This window comes from Doryrhamphus excisus, linkage group LG1 (genome assembly GCF_037039965.1).
Source record: "Doryrhamphus excisus strain RoL-2023G ecotype Guam linkage group LG1, RoL_Dexc_Guam_v1.1, whole genome shotgun sequence".
In the NCBI taxonomy this organism is placed as follows: Eukaryota; Metazoa; Chordata; class Actinopteri; order Syngnathiformes; family Syngnathidae; genus Doryrhamphus; species Doryrhamphus excisus.
Window position 1 is genome coordinate 5654991 of NC_136357.1, and position 19772 is coordinate 5674762.

General features: G+C 41.5%; 1 protein-coding gene across 1 annotated transcript in view; it reads left to right on the forward strand.

Annotated features, from left to right (window-relative positions):
• The first annotated feature begins 200 nt into the window (after positions 1–200).
• The window catches only part of kiaa1549la (KIAA1549-like a), an 83031-nt gene continuing 63459 nt past the window's right edge, over positions 201–19772 (forward strand). Inside the window, exon 1 of the mRNA XM_058076707.2 lies at positions 201–665. Coding sequence (XP_057932690.2) covers positions 479–665 — 187 coding nt within the window. The 5' untranslated portion in view covers positions 201–478. The remainder of the gene's footprint in view (positions 666–19772) is intronic.

Genomic DNA, 19772 nt, shown 5'->3' on the forward strand with positions numbered 1-19772 from the left:
ATTCCTATTTGTTTTCCTGTTGTGAGCGGTAGAAAATGAATGAATGAATGAATGTTAACGACTACATACACATACTATTAATTGGCGGGAAAATACACGCAATTAATTCGTAACATTCCGTCATCGTCTTGTTTAAATCCGTTGTAGTAGTTAGCGTACCTGTATGTATTTCCGTTTAGGCTTTTATTTTGAAGGCGCATTCATTTTACTTCCGTTCTCGTAGCAGATATTGAAGTGCTGGCGAGCATCTTTTGCGGTCACAGTCAGGATATCAGACAGCGTGACGCGAGAAGGAAGAAATAAATTACGCTTTGTTTCCAGCTTGTTTTCCCCGAACCATCTACGTACCATCAGCGGGCCCATGGAGAGCAGAGCCCCGCTTGTGTCCACCGGAGCCAGCTTGAGCTTGATCGGATGCCTTTCACCTCCGCGCCGCCGTTAGGTGTTCTCCATTCAGGATTAATTGGTTGACCGACCGATGGCTCCCAAACATGTGCTCCTTCCCAGCAGCGGCGGTGGCCCCAGGGTTTGTCCGGCAGCACGGAGCCTGGACGCCTGGACGGTGGCGGTCGGCTCGCCGACGAAGGGGAAGAGGATGCTGGGCCGGTGCTTTGTGAGCGTCGGTGCGGTGCTGATGCTGATCCAGTGTTCCTTGGCTGCTGATGGTGAGTTGCTGATTTTTCAAGCTTGTGCAATCTTTACATCCCAAAACACAAACATAATGTCAGTCTTTGTCGTGTGTTGTTGTTGTTGTTGACTGTCACATGGCTTTTTAATTCATGAACATATAGGACGACCATAATTGGATGGCTGCTGAGTGGGCTTGTTTTGACTCTTGTATACAAATGTGGATGCCTTTGCAGCACTTTTGGTGAAGTTTCTGTTTAAAGGGATGTCCAAAGTGTGACCCGGGGGCCCATTTTCTACCAGCAGCTCATTTTTATTGGCCCTCTGTGTATTGCAAAAACACACAAATTATTATTATTAATGATATGTTTTTATTTGCAGTGTCACCTATTAGCTAAAATGTGTTGTTCACAGTGTTTCTCAACATGCAAGGTACGCTCCAAAAACAGAAATTCAAGTCAAAAACCCTCAAAACAACCACTTGAGAGTATAGTGTGTATTTCTATGGGTGTTGTGTTTTCTATGTTCGGGTAGCGTTCTATTTCTAACATCAAGCTCTATACTCATGATATTGTTAAATCAGTCAGCAATCTTCACTTGCTAAATGTACTGCAAAAAAAAAAGGTCAGTAAGGATAATTCATAATGCCGCCTACAGAGAACATACTAACTCCTTATTTCTAAAATCACAAATACTTCAACTTGCTGATATAGTTCATCTTCAAACAGCTAAAATAATGCATAAGGCTAAAAATAACCAATTACCTAAAAATGTCATCCAATACTTAAAATACTCACAAATACTTAAAATGATGGAATTATTGTACATATCTGATTTGACATTCCTTTGGACCATCTGCTACAGTAAAACATAACCAAGACTATGTATAGCACAATTTATAGTGCAGTTTTACCTTTTAAAAAAAGGTCAGTAAGGATAATTCATAATGCCGCCTACAGAGAACATACTAACTCCTTATTTCTAAAATCGCAAATACTTCAAATCAAATCTTCAAACAGCTAAAATAATGCATAAGGCTAAAAAATAACCAATTACCTAAAAATGTCATCCAGTACTTCTCTACAAGAGAGGAGAAATATGATCTCAGGGAAGAAGTACATTTGAAACACTTATATGCTAGGACTACGTTAAAAAGCCATAGCATTTCAGTATGTGGAATCAAACTATGGAATGGATTGAGTAAGACCCTCAAACAATGCACAACGATGAGCCAATTCAAGAAACAATACAAGCAGTTGATGTTTGCTAAATACAAGGATGAAGAGTCTTGAACCAGTCATGATGTGCTATATATATCACTATATTGATGGTTACTATGGTACCCATATGGTACCTCGAACTTCGGTACGTGACAAAAAACAACAAAAAAACAACTTAAATTATATTAGGAAAGCAGGAAGTGAACAAATGTGACAGTTACTGATTGTAAAAGTATTGTAAAAATTTTACATTATAAAAATGTCACAGCCCACAGGTAGATACTGAGGTTAACTGTATCATCAAGTAGAAGAGTATTTAATAGTTTGGCCTGTTAGATAGTACATAGAGTATTGACCTACAGTGGATTTTTTTTAGCTTCTTTAACACATAAAATGTGTCAAGGTGGCCTTCTGCATTCTTTGTTTTTTCTGTATGTGGTACAGGATCATCTCCAACATCTTACATTTCTCTTTTATGGTAATGGTAATGGTTTAATTTCATTTGAACATGCATTAGATTACAATTGAATGCATCACATAATCAGTTCACAGTTCCACATGTCCAAAAGGAGTAGGAAGAAGCAAAGCTTATTAAATCCTACCCCTCCATCTGGTACTTTTACAATCAGTAACTGTTACATTTGTTCACTTCCTGCTTTCCTAATATAGTTTAAAATTTTTATTTTTATTTTTATTTTTATTTTTATTTTTATTTTTATTTTTATTTTTATTTTTATTTTTATTTTTATTTTTATTTTTATTTTTATTAAAAGTATGAGGTGATATGAGCATCCAATGACATAATGGGTATCATAGTAACCATCAATATAGTGATATATATAGCACATCATGACTGGTTCAAGACTCTTCATCCTTGTATTTAGCAAACATCAACTGCTTGTATTGTTTCTTCTTTATGGATTACATAAGCTACCTCCATCCTGTGTCTGAGTCCCCCGCTCCCTCCCCCAAAAAAAGACACAACAATGACCATGCTCTTCCTCTGCGATCAGCGGGCAAGTTTTATTAATTCATAGAGCATCGGGCCTCCAGCTTCTCAACCTCCAACACACCCATAGGGGACGTTTCATTGTCGACACAGATCAATGATTTATGAGTTCCCTGTCTTCCCAGCATCCCAGGAAAACACCAAAATAGCAGCAGAGACCTTCACATATCGCTTTCATTGCAGCTCTGTGTATGGAAAAAACAGTTCCCGTCCTATCCAACTTTATTTGTAAAGCGCTTTAAAAACAAGCACAGAGAAGCCAAAGTGCTGTAGAGAATATATAAAATACACAAAGGCAACGGCGTATAGCTAAACCGGCTTAAATAAAATTACGGTAAAAAAGTGTATGAAAATAAAAGTGGTTTTAAGTAGAGATTTACAAACAGACAGGGAAGAGGCACATCATTCCACCGCTTTAGGGCCACAACAGTGAATGCACAGCCCCCTTTGAGCTTGCGTTTTGTCTTGGGGATAGTCAGGAACAGCTGATCAGTTCACCTCAGTGAGGAAAGATAGGGCTAGGCCATTGCTGCATTTAAAAACAATTTTTAAAAATTATTTCAATTATTTAAAAATAAATGAAAATGAATGGGCAACCAGTGGCGTGAAGCTAATTACGGGGGAAATGTGGTCATATTTCGGGGTGCCAATTAAGCGACATACATCAAATGAATTGTGCTGAGCAGCCAGGACTGACAGACACAGTTAACTGGTTGATAAGTGAATATCTGCAAAGTAGGAGTCCTTATTTATGAATGGAATATTTTCCTCGTTACACATATAAACCTTCTAAAAAAAGTTTTTTATTATTAGAGCCCTCTTGATGTGACCTAACACCCCTATAGTTACTTTACACTTATTACCTCTCAGCTAATGTCATGTTTCTGATTCCACCCCTAACTCATTGAAATTGAACCAACATGGGCTGCATGGCGGTCGAGTGGTTAGCTAGGAGACCCAAGTTCAATTCCTCTCTCGGCCATCTCTGTGTGGAGTTTGCATGTTCTCCCCGTGCATGCGTGGGTTTTCTCCGGGTACTCCGGTTTCCTCCCACATTCCAAAAACATGCTAGATTAATTAGCGACTCCAAATTGTCCATAGGTATGAATGTGAGTGTGAATGGTTGTTTGTCTATATGTGCCCTGTGATTGGCTGGCGACCAGTCCAGGGTGTACCCCGCCTCTTGCCTGAAGACAGCTGGGATAGACTCCAGCATACCTGCGCGACTCCAGTGAGAACAAGCGAGTTGAATGGATGGAAATAATGAAGAATAATTCTATAATTATTTTTTACCAGGGTTTTGCATAAGAAGTGACATTTTTGTGAAAGACAAAAGTGTGCATCACAGTTAGCAATGACACAACAAGCCTCCGTACACCGTTGCTACACTCCTGACATTTGTGGGGCGTTAAGAATAGATTTAAGAATGAGTATCGAGAAACGGAAAAACGAAGAAGCCTGCCAAAACATTTGGACAAAACACACACTTGGCAAGTCACCCTAAGTACATTGGAGATAACTGCCCACTTTCTAACACTTCCTCTTTTACAGCCCAATGCTCGAGAGCGAGATTTTGTATGGCGTGGTGAAAGACGATTTGACTTCCTTACCTGGTTACGTAACAAAGCACTTTCAGATGATGATTTTTTACTCTCCATCTCTCTTTATAAATAAAACATGTCAACATAGGTTTATACGGCTCTTCATGCACCGTCAATAGCTGAGATCTTTTGGTTCTGTGTTACCATGGGAACAGATCTGCAGTCTGTAGTTGTCTCGCTGCTGGTTGGTGTTTTGTCAGTCAGTGGTTGCGATAACATGAGAGTCTGATTCCATGTGTCGGATGCGACACACATATATGATCATATGTCATACATATGATTAACCTTACAATGCATCAAGATTAAAATGAATGAGGAATGGTTAATCACTCTTTGATTACATTGAATAACTGTTATTCACTCTTATTCACTTCCATGATGTCTGTAGGCTTTTTTGTGATAGTGCTAGCTCTGCCTCATCAAAGTTGTAAGCAGGTTGCATAATTTGTGAGGTCTGATGCAACTTTTTTTTTTTAGTGGGTGTTAAGGGAAGAGATGCTATTCATGCATGTGTTGAATGGGCTCAGCTTTCAAGATTGTGCTCATTTGTGAGTGACATCAGTCATCACTGTTGGATGTTACACAATGCTGACTGCCTTGTTGTATGTGTGCTGGGTTGACATTCATACTTTGTCCGAATATAAGAAACAATAGCCACGTTTACATGAGGATTTTTCTCTTTCTGAATGGAATCTTTCCAAAAGCAATGGTATACATGGAAAGGAATATTCCAATCGCGTGTCTACATGCGCCGCTATAATCAACCAGACTAGTCAATGGGGCATGCGCAGTAAATCGTAAACACCAACATCACGTGATACCGACTTCCTCCAGTTTTTCTTTCACTTGTTGGAATAACTCCGTATTGCCAGTTTTTCGTTCGTCCAGTCTTGAAATTTAGTTTGAATCAAAAACAAACTTTCCTTAGCAGTCCAGTGCCGATTGCTCGCCTCCATTTTTTTAAAATCGAAGAACGTCTGGAGCTGCGTATATAGACAAACAACCATTCACACTCACATTCATACCTATGGACATTAACCTAGCATGTTTTTGGAATGTGGGAAGAAAACGGAGTACCCGGAGAAAACCAATGCAAACTCCACACAGTGATTCCCAAGGGGGAAATCGAACCTGGGTCTCCTAGCTGTGTGGCCTGTTGCTAACCACTCGTGCACCGTGCAGCAGAGTTTATATAGTTTTTATAGTTCATAATATAGATGTTATATTTGTAACTAAATTGTCATTTTGATTTAAAACAATGTCGCATGTTCTCCCCGTGCGTGTGTGGGGTACTACCCCGCCTCTTGCCAAAAAAGATGATGGATGAATGGAGTTGCACCAAACCCCGCCTCTTGCCGGAAGTCCCAATCATAATGGCCTGTCTGTTTCCTGTCTGTTTTCTCATCCTCCATGAATTAGGCCTGCTAACTGACAAACAGATCGACAAAGAAACAAAAACACCGCCCCTGTCCCGCTCCCCAGTTTTGTTAACAGGTGTGGTCATTAAAGTAACGGCAAAACATACAGTTGAAATTGTTAAGACGTCATATTTTACAGTGCAACTGTTTTTCTTTTTTTAGTGTTGAACAAAGACGGTAAGAAAAATGTTCCTTTTCATTCCAACAACTTTCACTTTCTCCCGAGCTTGCCGCTCATGATGTACATCCCTTTGGTCAGGCGCCCCTGGGAACCTTAGCTAACTTTGGCATTGTTCTGCGATGTGTTTTTGGCATTTGAAGCATTTTTCTTCAGCGTTCCATTGTTTCTGTGTTTGGAGTGTTTGGATGTTGCTGCATGTCAGCTACCATAGTTTACTTCCACTTTGATGATGCGCAATATGATGACAAACGTGGAGAGGGAGGGGGGATGCAGGTTAGCCTGCATTGAGACTAAACACAGCTGACTTTGCAGGGAACATTCTGTTCTTTTTTTAACAGTTGTTGACTGACTGGTGATGATATAATTAGAGGAGAACAGATTCAGGTTTTTTTTTGCTAGTTCAGGGGTTGGCAACCTTTTTGCTCTGGAGTTTCTTAGTAAGCCAGTGTGCCATGAAAATCTTTGTATTATTATCATTAATTGTTTAATAATGACAACATATAAAAATGCATGCCTCCTGCAAATATTTGGGGGTGGATGGCAAGGGAAGTTTACAAAAAATAAAATCAATTACAATTTTTGAGGTGATTAACAACAATGGGGCTGCACGGCGGATGAGTGGTTAGCATGCAGACCATATAGCTAGGAGACCAGGGTTCAATTCCACCCTCGGCCATCTCTGTGCGGAGGTGGTATGGTAAGGTGGCAATGGTAAGGTGGCAATCGATGTCACCTTATTTTCTGACTGCTAGCATCAAGGTGAGCATCCATCCATTCATTTTCTATACCGCTTATCCTCACTAGGGTCGCAGGTATGCTGGAGCCTATCCCAGCTGCCTTCGGGCGAGAAGCGGGGTACACCCTGGACTGGTAGTCAGCCCATTGGACTGGTCGCACATATAGACAAACAACCATTCACACTCACATTCATACCTATGGACAATTTGGAGTCGCCAATTAACCTAGCATGTTTTTGGAATGGTGGCACGGCGGTCTAGTGGTTAGCGCGCAGACCTCACAGGTAGGAGACCAGGGTTCAATTCCACCCTCGGCCATCTGTGTGGAGTTTGCATGCGTGGGTTTTCTCCGGGTACTCCGGTTTCCTCCCACATTCCAAAAACATGCTAGGTTAATTAGCGTTACTTCCGAATTGTCCATAGGTATGAATGTGAGTGTGAATGGTTGTTTGTCTATATGTGCCCTGTGATTGGCTGGCGACCAGTCCAGGGTGTACCCCGCCTCTTGCCCGAAGACAGCTGGGATGACCCCCCGCGACCCTCGTGAGGAAAAGCGGTAGAAAATGAATGAATGAATGTTTTTGGAATGTGGGAGGAAACCGGAGAAAACCCTCCCATGCACGGGGAGAACATGCAAACTCCATACAGAGATGCCTAAGCTGATAATTCCAATCATAAACATAATCAAGCCACAATGTTTCCTTGCTCAGGTCTCCACCATCAGCCTGTCTTTACGTTGTGTGTGTGTTTTTTTTTTAAGATGTTAGGCCATCATAGGTGTGCCATTACATTTAAGATGATTCTAACTGGAATCAGTCCAAGTGCCAAAGATCCATCATGTACCCCTAGCCGAGGGAGGTGCAGGACATCAGCACCCTGCACATGTTCCCAGCATTAAAGCAGCCGTTACTAATTTCACTTCACTCTGTATGGCTGCAATCTGTTCTCTGTGCTGCCCTGATTTTGCATTGCTGTCGTTCTTCACACTCTTACTCGGACTGACGAGAGAGCGCGAGAGAGAGACAGAAAAATTCAGTCAATGTGGGGGTTTGTACATTATGGGCTAAATTTAAAACGGTTTGACCTTGGAGATATGCATAAATAACCTCCAATGACAATGCCATGTCGACAATCAATCTCATAGTTTTATTAGCTATATGTAAAATATTTTCACTGTTTTGCATACCTACTAGAGCCACTAGCAGCGATGTTATTCTTTCCTCTGTTGCCAGGCAGAAACATGGAGGCAGCTTCATAGTGTTGTATGATGAACTCTGCACACACACACACTTCTGGTTCAAGCTGTATTGTTGTCTTTGTTAGCATTCCTCCCAACCCCAAATACTGCTTTGACAGACTCCGAGACTGTAGACACATCAGTCTTTTAGCCTATGAAGACACATACAAGTGGAAAAGTAAAGTGCAATAACAGACGAAGTTAACAATCTATTCCACGTGTGTGTCTCTGTGTAGACTAAAATAGGTTCAAAGTCACAAAAGGACTGAGACAGAATAGAAGGCGGTAATCAGATTAAAAAGTAATTCCCTCACTTGTAGATTAATTACATAGACCAAGGCAAGGCTCAGTTACAATTATACAGATAGGCCATCTCTTGGTTGTTGCAGAAATCTCATTAGCAACATAGTTTTGTTCTACTTTGTGGGGGAGCGTGCGTGCTGGAGCCTATCCCAGCTGTCTTCAAGCGAGAGGCGGGGTACACCCTGGACTGGTCGCCAGCCAATCACAGGGCACATATAATCAAACAACCATTCACACTCACATTCATACCTATGGACAATTTGGAGTCGCCAATTAACCTAGCATGCATATCGGGTTTTGTGATCGGCTTTAAAAGCCATTAATTGGCCTATGCCGATTTTTTAATGGAAATTGTCTGTTACTAATTTGTGACTGATGTTTTGAAGCATCTTTACTATGTATGTATCGGAATAACCTTCTTAAATAGTATGGTACAGTCAGAGTGGGCACGAGAGACTTTCATTTTAGTGACCTGCCAACATGTACACATTTATAGTACTCCTGAATACGCTTGTATGTTCTCAATTTTGTTGCATTTTTCCTGGTTTCAGTTTCAAATTCAGTCTGTACAGTACAAATAAATGAATAGATAATTTTATAATAATATTCAAATTGGCGGCACGGCGGTCGAGTGGTTAGCACGCAGACCATATAGCTAGGAGACCAGGGTTCAATTCCACCCTCGGCCATCTCTGTGTGGAGTTTTCTCCGGGTACTCCGGTTTCCCCCCACATTCCAAAAACATGCTAGGTTAATTGGCGACTCCAAATTGTCCATAGGTATGAATGTGAGTGTGAATGGTTGTTTGTCTTTTTAATGGAAATTGGTGGCTGATGTTTTGAAGCAGTTCTACTATGTATGTATAGGAATAACCTCCTCAAATAGTATGGTACTGTCAGGGTGGGCACAAGAGACTTTCATTTTAGTGACCTGCCAACATGTACACATTTATAGTACTCCTGAATTTGCTTGTATGTTCTCAATTTTGTTGCATTTTTTCGAGTTTCAGTTTCAAATTCAGTCTGTAGAGTACAGTACATTTTCCGTAATATTTCAAATTGGGGGGTGCGCCTATACATTTCTGGCCATTGGGGGGGAGGCATCACATAAAATAACTGAGTAGGACTGGGTCAAGTGGATACTTTAAATTGTCCATTCATAATAAGTGAGTGTCAATGATTGATTCTCTATTTGGTGATTGGCTGGCAACCAGTCCGGGGGGTCAGGTGGGATAGGCTCCAGCCTCCAAGACCCTATTGAAAACAAGTGGCATTGAAAATGAAATTTCATTTTCTTGAAACTTAGTTATTGCAGTGTAGAAAAAAAAAATCCTCAACTTTGAAAACTGAAAAAATTTTTTGCTGAACTTTTTTCCCACAGGATGTCGCTTCGGCATCCAAACACACCACCAGATGGGTGTGAGACACTTATTTTCGATTGTAGCATCTGTGCAAGTGAGAGAACAGGGAGGGAAAGGGACACCAGAGACCAAAATGAAAAAAGGAATCAGTTGTCACCTCTTTAGGGTGACTGGAGGAGAGAAGGATTTAGCTCTGCATGGGCTCATCTCGTCCAACTCCCCACGTATCTCTGCAGCTGCTCACCACCTTTTCCATAACACACAGTCGCAGTCTGAGGGGTCTGTGGAGTCACAGATGTGTGCGTGTCTGGAATTTTTGTTTTTCCTGCCTAAACATGCTAGTCTGTCCCTTCATGCATCAATTATTGTGACTGCTGACTAGCCCACAGAGGCCGAGAAGCTCAGAATTGAGTTGAACAGATTTTAGTTCATGTTGTGTGTTTCTTTTGAAGCTGGTGGCCACAATCGTCCACAGTAGCTTTCTTATTAAGGAGGACTAGAAATAGAAACCTTTGTCATGTTCTGTGGTGAGACCAGCCATGTTGTTTGGTCTAGAGACAGTGCCACTGAGGAAAAGACAGGAAGCAGAACTGGATATAACAGAGATGAGGATGCTGAGGTTCTCATTGGGAGTGACCAGGATGGATAGGATCAGGAACAAGTACATCAGAGGGACATTACATGTTAAAGGCCTTGGAGATAAAGTCAGAGAGACCAGACTGAGATGGTTCGGACATGTCCAGACGAGAGAGAGTGAATATATTGATAGAAGGATGCTGCTGCTAGGTAGGAGGCGGAGAGAAGACCAAAGAGGAGGTTTATGGATGTAATGAAGGAGGACAGGGTTGGATGGAGGAGATTGATTTGCTGTGGCGACCCCTGAAGGGAAAAGCCCAAAGAGAAAGAAAAGGTCATGTTCTATGAAAGACTATCTAGTACTATTTCTAATATATATTAGATATATATATATCTAATATATATGGACCCACTTTTTTCATATATATTAGGGCTGTCAAAGTTAACGTGTTAGAAGTTTCTTTTAACGACACTCATTTTTAACATGCTCACATCCTGTTAGACCAGGGGTCTCAAACTCAATTTACTTGGGGGCCACTGGAGCTAGGGTCTGGGTGAGACTGGGCCGCATCAGGTTTTCAAAAAAAAAAAAAAAAAATATTAAAAACAAAAAAAAATTTAAAACTTTGCTTTGGTTCCAATTTTCTACAAGAAAAGCTCCTAGTGACCTAGGGGACCCCTAGTGACCCCTCCAGGGTGTCCACCTTTTGCCCAAATTCAGTTGGCATCAGCTGCAGCTCCCCAACGACCCTAAACAGGATAAGCGGTAAAAAGATGGATGGACTTCATTCGTCAGCATGCATTTATGAGTAGAATTAAACTCCTTCAGTCAGTGGCAATTAACTGCATCCATTTCCACATGACAGCTTGTTTTTCTCATTATGTTTGTCTGGTGAAACAAAGTTTCACTGATGTGTGAACACAGCAATTGCCGTCAATGAGGAAGGTAATTATTCCCTCGGGAGAAGAAAGTCAACCTGCGTAGATCAGAACTCACTGTAGTACTGGGAAGACAAAAAAAAAAAACAAAAAAAAAATCATTATGAAATATTCATAACCATGCATAATGGGTACATGCTGTTCAAATTGATTGTGCTTCTGAAAATGGAATTATTATTATTAAGAACTGGTTAGGTGAGGTTTACTATGGAGCCTGTGAGGATGATGCTCAGCTCTCTTGAGTGTGTTGCTTTTGTTATGTAACCGGTGGAGACTAATTAGAGTTGACTTCATTCTCTTTAGGAAAGTTTTACAGACTGCAGATACTTAAAAAAAAAAAATGTCATTTTTATCATCACATCTTGACTGCATGTGGAGGAATTGAGTAAAATGACTATGCATAATCAAAATTCTCCAGTCACTAAAGTAACGTGACTGAAGCTACCCTCATATAAAATCCACTGTAATACTCCCACACCTTTACACACACAGCGAGTAGCCTGCCATCAAAGGGGACACAATAAGGGCAAAACCACGTCAAGAGCTCAAGGCCAATCACGTGCACGCAGCTCACTCATTGGTTCATGCGGTCACATGAGGCATCCTGCAGCAATTTTGCTACCATGCGTTTTTAGTAGGAAATCGATACAAGCATACACACGCACATACTTCTATTGGACTGCTTCAATAATTCATCAAAATCATGCTTTCAATGTAACGGTCTGAGCACGTGTGAGTGTGGCACAAGTGTTCTGTTATGTGAGCCCGCTTGAGTTAATAAGGAATTAGATTGTGCACAAGTGCTTGTGTGGGTGTGCATGCGTTTTTGTGTGTCGCACTACAAAGAGGGCCTGACCTCATTTCAGACATTCCTCAAAGGGAATGGCTGGTCTTCAATAATTTCAGACTTGCTTTTTGAAAAACAAGCAGTCTTCAAGGCCATGACAGGATAATTTGATTTTAAACAGTTTGTTTGGCCCGATTGGGATGATATGGTATGATAGGACAGGGGTTCTCAAACTAGGGGTCCGCGGGAAATAGGTTGAATTACAGTTGTCTCTTGACACTTTGTGCAGGAAAAGGCGTGCAGCTGTGCGGGAAAATGTGAAGGACTGTTAAACTGTCATTGTCCCCCCTCGTGCCCCCCACCCCACACACACACACCCTAAGCCCCTCCTGACATGTTCACAGCAACAGTTGGACTAAACACATAAGTTTAGGAACACGGCACTATACCATATAACATTCATTCGTTCATTTTCTACCGCTTATCCTCACAAGAGTCGCGGGGGTGCTGGAGCCTATCCCAGCTGTCTTCGGACAAGAGGCGGGGTACACCCTGGACTGGTGGCCAGCCAATCACAGGGCACATATAGACAAACAACCATTCACACTCACATTCATACCTATGGACAATTTGGAGTCGCCAATTAACCTAGTATGTTTTTGGAATGTGGGAGGAAACCGGAGTACCCGGAGAAAACCCACACGGAGAGAACATGCAAAGTCCACACAGAGATGGCCGAGGAAGAAATTGAACTTGGGTCTCCTAGCTAACCACTCGACCGCCATGCAGCCCATGTTGGTTCAATTTCAATGAGTTAGGGGTGGAATCAGAAACATGACATTAGCTGAGAGGTAATAAGAGTGTAAAGTAACTATAGGGGTGTTAAGTCACATCAAGAGGGCTCTAAAAATAAAAAACTTTTTTTTTTAGAAGGTTTATATGTGTAACGAGGAAAATATTCCATTCATAAATAAGGACTCCTACTTTGCAGATATTCACTTATCAACCAGTTAACAGTGTCTGTCAGTCCTGGCTGCTCAGCACAATATGGCTAAGTTCATTGTTTTGTGTGTTACTTGTTTGCATGTTTTCTATGTCGCTTGTCCTCACTAAGTGTCCTGGGGGTACGCTGGAGCCTATCCCAGCTGTCTTCGGGCGAGAGGCGGGGTACACCCTGGACTGGTCGCCAGCCAATCACAGGGCACATATAGACAAACAACCATTCACACTCACATTCATACCTATGGACAATTTGGAGTCGCCAATTAACCTAGCATGTTTTTGGAATGTGGGAGGAAACCGGAGTACCCGGAGAAAACCCACGCATGCACGGGGAGAACATGCAAACATGAGATTGAACTCAGGTCTCCGAGCTGTGAGGTCTGCGCGCTAACCACTAGACCACTGTGGAGCCGACCAAATAACAAGTAACCTGTATTATTCCTTGCATGTATTTTCAAAAAATTCAGTTATATTTTCAAGTAGTCGCCCAGGCCACGCAGTGAGGAGACCCGGGTTCGATTCCCCTCGGGCATCTCTGTGTGGAGTTTGCATGTTCTCCCTGTGCATGCGTGGGTTTTCTCCGAGTGCTCCAGAGTACATGCTAGGTTAATTGGCGACTCCAAATTAGGCTGTTAAAATCAGAAGTGGTGGTGAGCAGGCCACACAGCTTGGAAAACCGGGTTCGATTCTCTGCTCTGGCATTTCTGTGTGGAGTTTGATGTTCTCCCTGTGCATGCGTAGGTTTTCTCCGGGTACTCCGGTTTCCTCCCACATTCCAAAAACATGCTAGGTTAATTGGCGACTCCAAATTGTCCATAGGTATGAATGTGAGTGTGAATGGTTGTTTGTCTATATGTGCCCTGTGATTGGCTGGCGACCAGTCCAGGGTGTACCCCGCCTCTTGCCTGAAGACAGCTGGGATAGGCTCCAGCACACCCGTGATAAGCGGTATAGAATGCATGAATGTTCCACTTTCATTGTGTTCTACTTACATGGTGCATTCGTGGTCTGCTGGTGTGCTATACATTTTATCTGTATTATGACATACGTACATATGCGTGCCCTGTGATTGGCTAGCGACCAGTCCAGGGTGTACCCAGCCTCTCACCTGAAGACAGCTGGGATAGACTCCAGCACCCCACGCGACCCTTGTGAGGATAAGCGGTATAAAATGAATGAATAACATATGCATAAATTATTGCCATTTTCTGTTTCTGTGGAAAAACTGTCTATTTTTGTAAAAAAAAAAAAGACCACAGCTCTCTGATCCATATTTTAACACACTTAGTGTTCCTGCCTTGCATACTTCACAAAGAAACACAAGGATTTTCATCCCCAAATACCCAGATAAGATAAAAGTATCCAGAGTAATCCTCCAATTAAATGACATTACATGAAAACAACACCAATTAGGAAGAGGAAGGATGAGGAGATCTTGGTCGGACTGAGTAATGCCCTGGCAGCGCAAACTGAATCCTGACAATTAGAGAGCAGTAACATAAATCCTTCAATGTTTCACTCAGTGGACACGTTCCAATTTTCAGGATATGCTGGCTAACCATAAAAAACATCACTGCTAATGCTTTATTCCTTTCCCGCATTGGAGAAGTTTTATATTCAAACTGTAGAAATAAAATTAAACAAACCCCAAGCAAACGGGCAAAATGAAAAATGTATCACAGTTTTCATTTATGAATTCATAAACTATGTTGTTTCATGGGTGAATACGGACAATTTGTTTAAAAAAATCCACATAATTGAGCAGATTGTATGTATTTTTGCATAAATTTGCATTCATATTGTGGATGCAGTGTTCAATATTGGTCACTAGGTGTCAGTAATAGTGTGGTGTGACAAGCACCAGGCTTGATCACCGGGAAAAACAGGCTTTTATTGCCGGTTTAAATAATCGGACAGGAATGATTCCATTTATAAAGAAGGAATTCTGTTCACGGAAATTCACTTATCACAGTCGAGTCTGGAACAAATGAACTGCAATAAACAAGAGATTAAAAAAACATCCATGCATTTTCTATGCCGCTTATCCTCATTAGGGTTGTGGGTATGCTGGAGCCTACCCCAGCTGACTTTGGGCGAGAGGCGGGGTACACCCTGGACTGGTCGCCAGCCAATTAAAAACAAACAAAAAAAAACTTCGCTTTGGTTCTAATTTTCTACAATAAAAGCTCTGATAAAACATTCCACTATTCTTAAATATCTTACTTTTTATTTTTCTGCACAAAATAAGATGAAAAATAAACAAATCAAGAATAAAAAAAATCAATCAATCAGTAATAAATAAATATAATAATAATAATAAAACAGCAAATAATAAAAACTTAAGAAACCACATATAGTTGGTGGGTAGACAAATTATTTTTTTCAGATTAAAATGAACAAAGCATTATTAGAGCCCTGTAGACATGACAAAACACGACTATAGTCACATTTATACTCTTTATTTACAACATATTGCGCAACTGCAGGGTCTTGAGACACATGCTAACTCGCAAACTAGAGAGCTAGCAACCTAAACGGTAGCCTTCAAGTTATTTCCTTTAAACTTAAATAGCCAAAAACTTACCACTTCCACACGGATAAGGAGGATAACTATTAACAGTTATTTAACCTTTAACATGAACATTAATCAAACGTAATAATTTTTTCTGGGTACATGATACCATACAGCATCCATATCAAACTTGCGCAGGCCGCACTAACATTAAACTTTCATATCAAGATTACGGGGGCCTCAAACTAGTGTCCTGCGGGCCACATTTGGCCCGCAGGCTGCGTGTTTGAGACCCCGGATGTAAGTACAATGCAATGAAAGTGGAACATTCATGCATTCTGTACCGCTTATCGCCGGGCGTGCTGGAGCCTACCCCAGCTGACTTCAGGCGAGAGGCGGGGTACACCCTGGACTGGTCGTCAGCCCATTGTTGTTGCATTGTTTAATCATTTTCAGCATAAATGATGCTTAGATTTGTTGTGAGGTTCTGTGAAAATGATTTTATTTATTTTTTTTTATGTGAAAGCAGAGATTGAACGTGATTGGAATGAGTATGGTGGGCTGGACATCTTTTTTGTCGGGGAAAATGTTTGTGTTTGTGAGAGCCAACTGTCTTTCCCAGAGTATGTCTGCTGGCTGGGTGAAGTGTGTGTGTTGGAAGTGCATGTACCAATTAAATGTGTGTGTGTGTGTGTTGTGTTTATGCTGCTAGACTGGCTGACCTACCGAGTACCCCCCCAAGGTAGTCATATGACTGTGTTAGCCTGCCTGCGTGTGTTGATCTTAATTACTGCACAATGGATACCGTGTTTTAATGGTGGGTTCTTTTTTTTTGTAACATTCTCCAAGAGTACTGTAAACACTCGATAACCACATTCTACATTACCTGCACAATCCAATGAGATTCAATACAAGAGCTGTGTTATATATTATAGCACAATGCCACAATTTGCAATGATGTAAACATCATTTCTCACTTCCCCGCGTGTATACAATAGCAATGTTAGATTTAGCAGCCAGGGCAGAGACATGAAATTTAGATGCTGACTATGCTGAAGTCTCACGAGGCATAATGGTATCTTGCAAGATTTGCAGAAGTCTTAGAAACTATTGATTCAAGATTCAAGCCTTCTTGTCATTGTATTTGCATACACTGAGATTAGATGAGCAAAAAAAAAAAAAACGCTGAAGATGCTTACGTAATAGCAATTTCTCTATGTAAAAATCTAAATTACAATATAAGGATATGAATATGAAGTGCAGAAAAGTTGATATTGTAGACATATGCACTTTTAATGAAAACTGCATTTTCATTCATTCAATTTCTACCGCTTATCCTCACGAGGGTCGCGGGGGTGCTGGAGCCTATCCCAGCTGTCTTCAGGCAAGAGGACCGGCCGCCAGCCAATCACAGGGCACATATAGACAAACAACCATTCACACTCACATTCATACCATATGTCATAATACAGATAAAATGTATAGCACACATGTACCAGCAGACCTTGAATGCACCATGTAAGTAGAACACAATGAAAAAGTGGAACATTCATGCATTCTGTACCGCTTATCGCGGGCGTGCTGGAGCCTATCCCCGCTGTCTTCCGATGAGAGGCGGGGTACACCCTGGACTGGTGGCCAGCCAATCACAGGGCACATATAGACAAACAACCATTCACACTCACATTCATACCTATGGACAATTTGGAGTCGCTAATTAACCTAGCATGTTTTTGGAATGTGGGAGGAAACCGGAGTACCCGGAGAAAACCCACGCATGCACAGGGAAAACATGCAAACTCCACACAGAGATGCCCGAGCAGGGAATCGAACCCGGTTTTCCAAGCTGTGTGGCCTGCTCACTAACCACTCAGACACTGTGCAGCCTCATTTTAACATTAAAGCAATTAAAAGAACTAACAGCAGAAAACATCCAATGATTCTATTGCCCTCCAAACTTCATGTCGTACTTTTCATAATGACATAAATATGATTTCTCATTTTAAATGTAATCTCTGACTAAAAATGAATGAAAGAAGGCGTCAGAATGCTTCTGATGGGCTAAATCTGTTGGGGAATAGCCAACACAGGAAGAGGCCACGGCTCCCTCGGCATCCTCGCCTCCACTGTCACTCCCGTTATCATTTTTTAATCCTCTTTTTTTTTTCCCGGTAGCCATTCATCATCACTGCCATTAAACCCATCCTCACTTGACATTGACATCTTTGCACTTACAAACATGCACAGTGTTTTATTGTGTTTATGTTTACTTTGGTGACTGATGCCATATACTTAATATTCAAGACTCATGCATATGGAAAAAAAACAGCTTTTGAAAAACTGTCCCCACAGTCACTAGTGTGCATGAAAGCCGTTATATGTGTGGGCACATAAGAAAACAGATTGTTGCTGTCATCGTCGCACTGAAAGATGGATGTGACAGCAAGAAGCATTGGCAATATTATTTTGTGAGTAAACTAGACATTGTAAAATTGCAATTTTTAACACCTTGGTAGAAAATAATTCAAATGGAGAGATCAATTTGAAAAAAATATTTTAAATACAAGTACATTAGTTCCACATTCAATTTGACGGCTTCTGCAGCTGGGTTTCCACAGCAACCGTAGGGATGCTGTCACCAAGGTGACCATTATCATAGACAAAAAAAAAGGAAGCCATACTGTGTTTCTGTGATAGACATCCTGTCTGCTATGTATTACGTAACAACACAAGGTGTTTTGTTGAGATAAAATCATCATTTTATCAAAAACATATACTTTTACAAAGATTTTACATAGCTTATAATAAGCCTGAGGAGTTTCATTTAATATAGACATGCTGAAATTCATAAATTGGAAGTTAACAGCAAAACAAGCTGATGGAAAATGGAACATTAATAATATGTAAGGCTGCTACCATTTCAAACACTTATCCAGATTTACACATGAGAGACGACTAAGTAGAGGTTTTAAAAAAGTAAAGCTAAGAGTTCTAGTCAGCTCCGGCGCTCATGCAGCCCGCAGGCAGTAGGCCTTTCTGTTTGATGTGAGAAGCTTGTGGGCTCAGTTTGCCCTCACAACGAGTGACCGGTTGGGAAATCATTTTTCAATCCACTGCTGATGTTGGAAGTTTATCAAAAAGACAGCCCATCATTTTTAATGTATGCTGATTTCAACCGAGAGGGACAGAATATCGAGAAAAAATTCATTCATTTTCTACCGCTTATCCTCACAAGGTTCGTGTTGGTGCTGGAGCCTATCCCAGCTGTCTTTGGGCAAGAGGCGGGGTACACCCTGGACTGGTCGCCAGCCAATCACAGGGCACATATAGACAAACAACCATTCACACTCACATTCATACCTATGGACAATTTGGAGTCGCTAATTAACCTAGCATGTTTTTGGAATGTGGGAGGAAACCGGAGTACCCGGAGAAAACCCACGCATGAACGGGGAGAACATGCAAACTCCACACAGAGATGGCAGAGGGTGGAACTGAACTCGCATCTCTTAGCTGTGAGGTCTGCGCGCTAACCACTAGACTGCCGTGCAGCCGAGAACAAATTCAGAAAAAGATTATTAATTGATGTTTATTTGCTTGAGTAAAATACATATTTGATCTCTGACCAACCAGAAACTATTCAGACCTACACAGAGGTATGATGGAGCCTATCCCAGCTGTCTTCAGGCGGGAGGCGGGGTACACCCTGGACTGATCGCCAGCCAATCACAGGGCACATAGACTCATTCACACTCTGTTAGCCATGAATTACTTGTCTGTGTGAAAATGCAGTTTTGGCCTCACAGCTAGGAAACCAGAGTTCAATTCCACCCTCGGCCATCTCTGTGTGGAGTTTGCATGTTCTCCCCGTGCATGCGTGGGTTTTCTTCGGGTACTCCGGTTTCCTCCCACATTCCAAAAACATGCTAGGTTAATTGACAACTCCAAATTGTCCATAGGTATGAATGTGAGTGTGAATGGTTGTTTGTCTATATGTGCCCTGTGATTGGCTGGCGACCAGTCCAGGGTGTACCCCGCCTCTTGACCAAAGACAGCTGGGATAGGCTCCAGCACGCCCGACCCTTGTGAGGATAAGCCGTAGAAAATGAATGAATGAATGGATGGGTTTGTTTGTCTAGTCATGTTTCATTGTACTTTTCTTAAAATGAATGCTAAATCTCATCTCCTTTCATTCTCATGGACCCGTCGTCTCCTCCCGTAAGTTGGGTGTCTCATTTAGGCACTCCTAAAAAATTGTACATA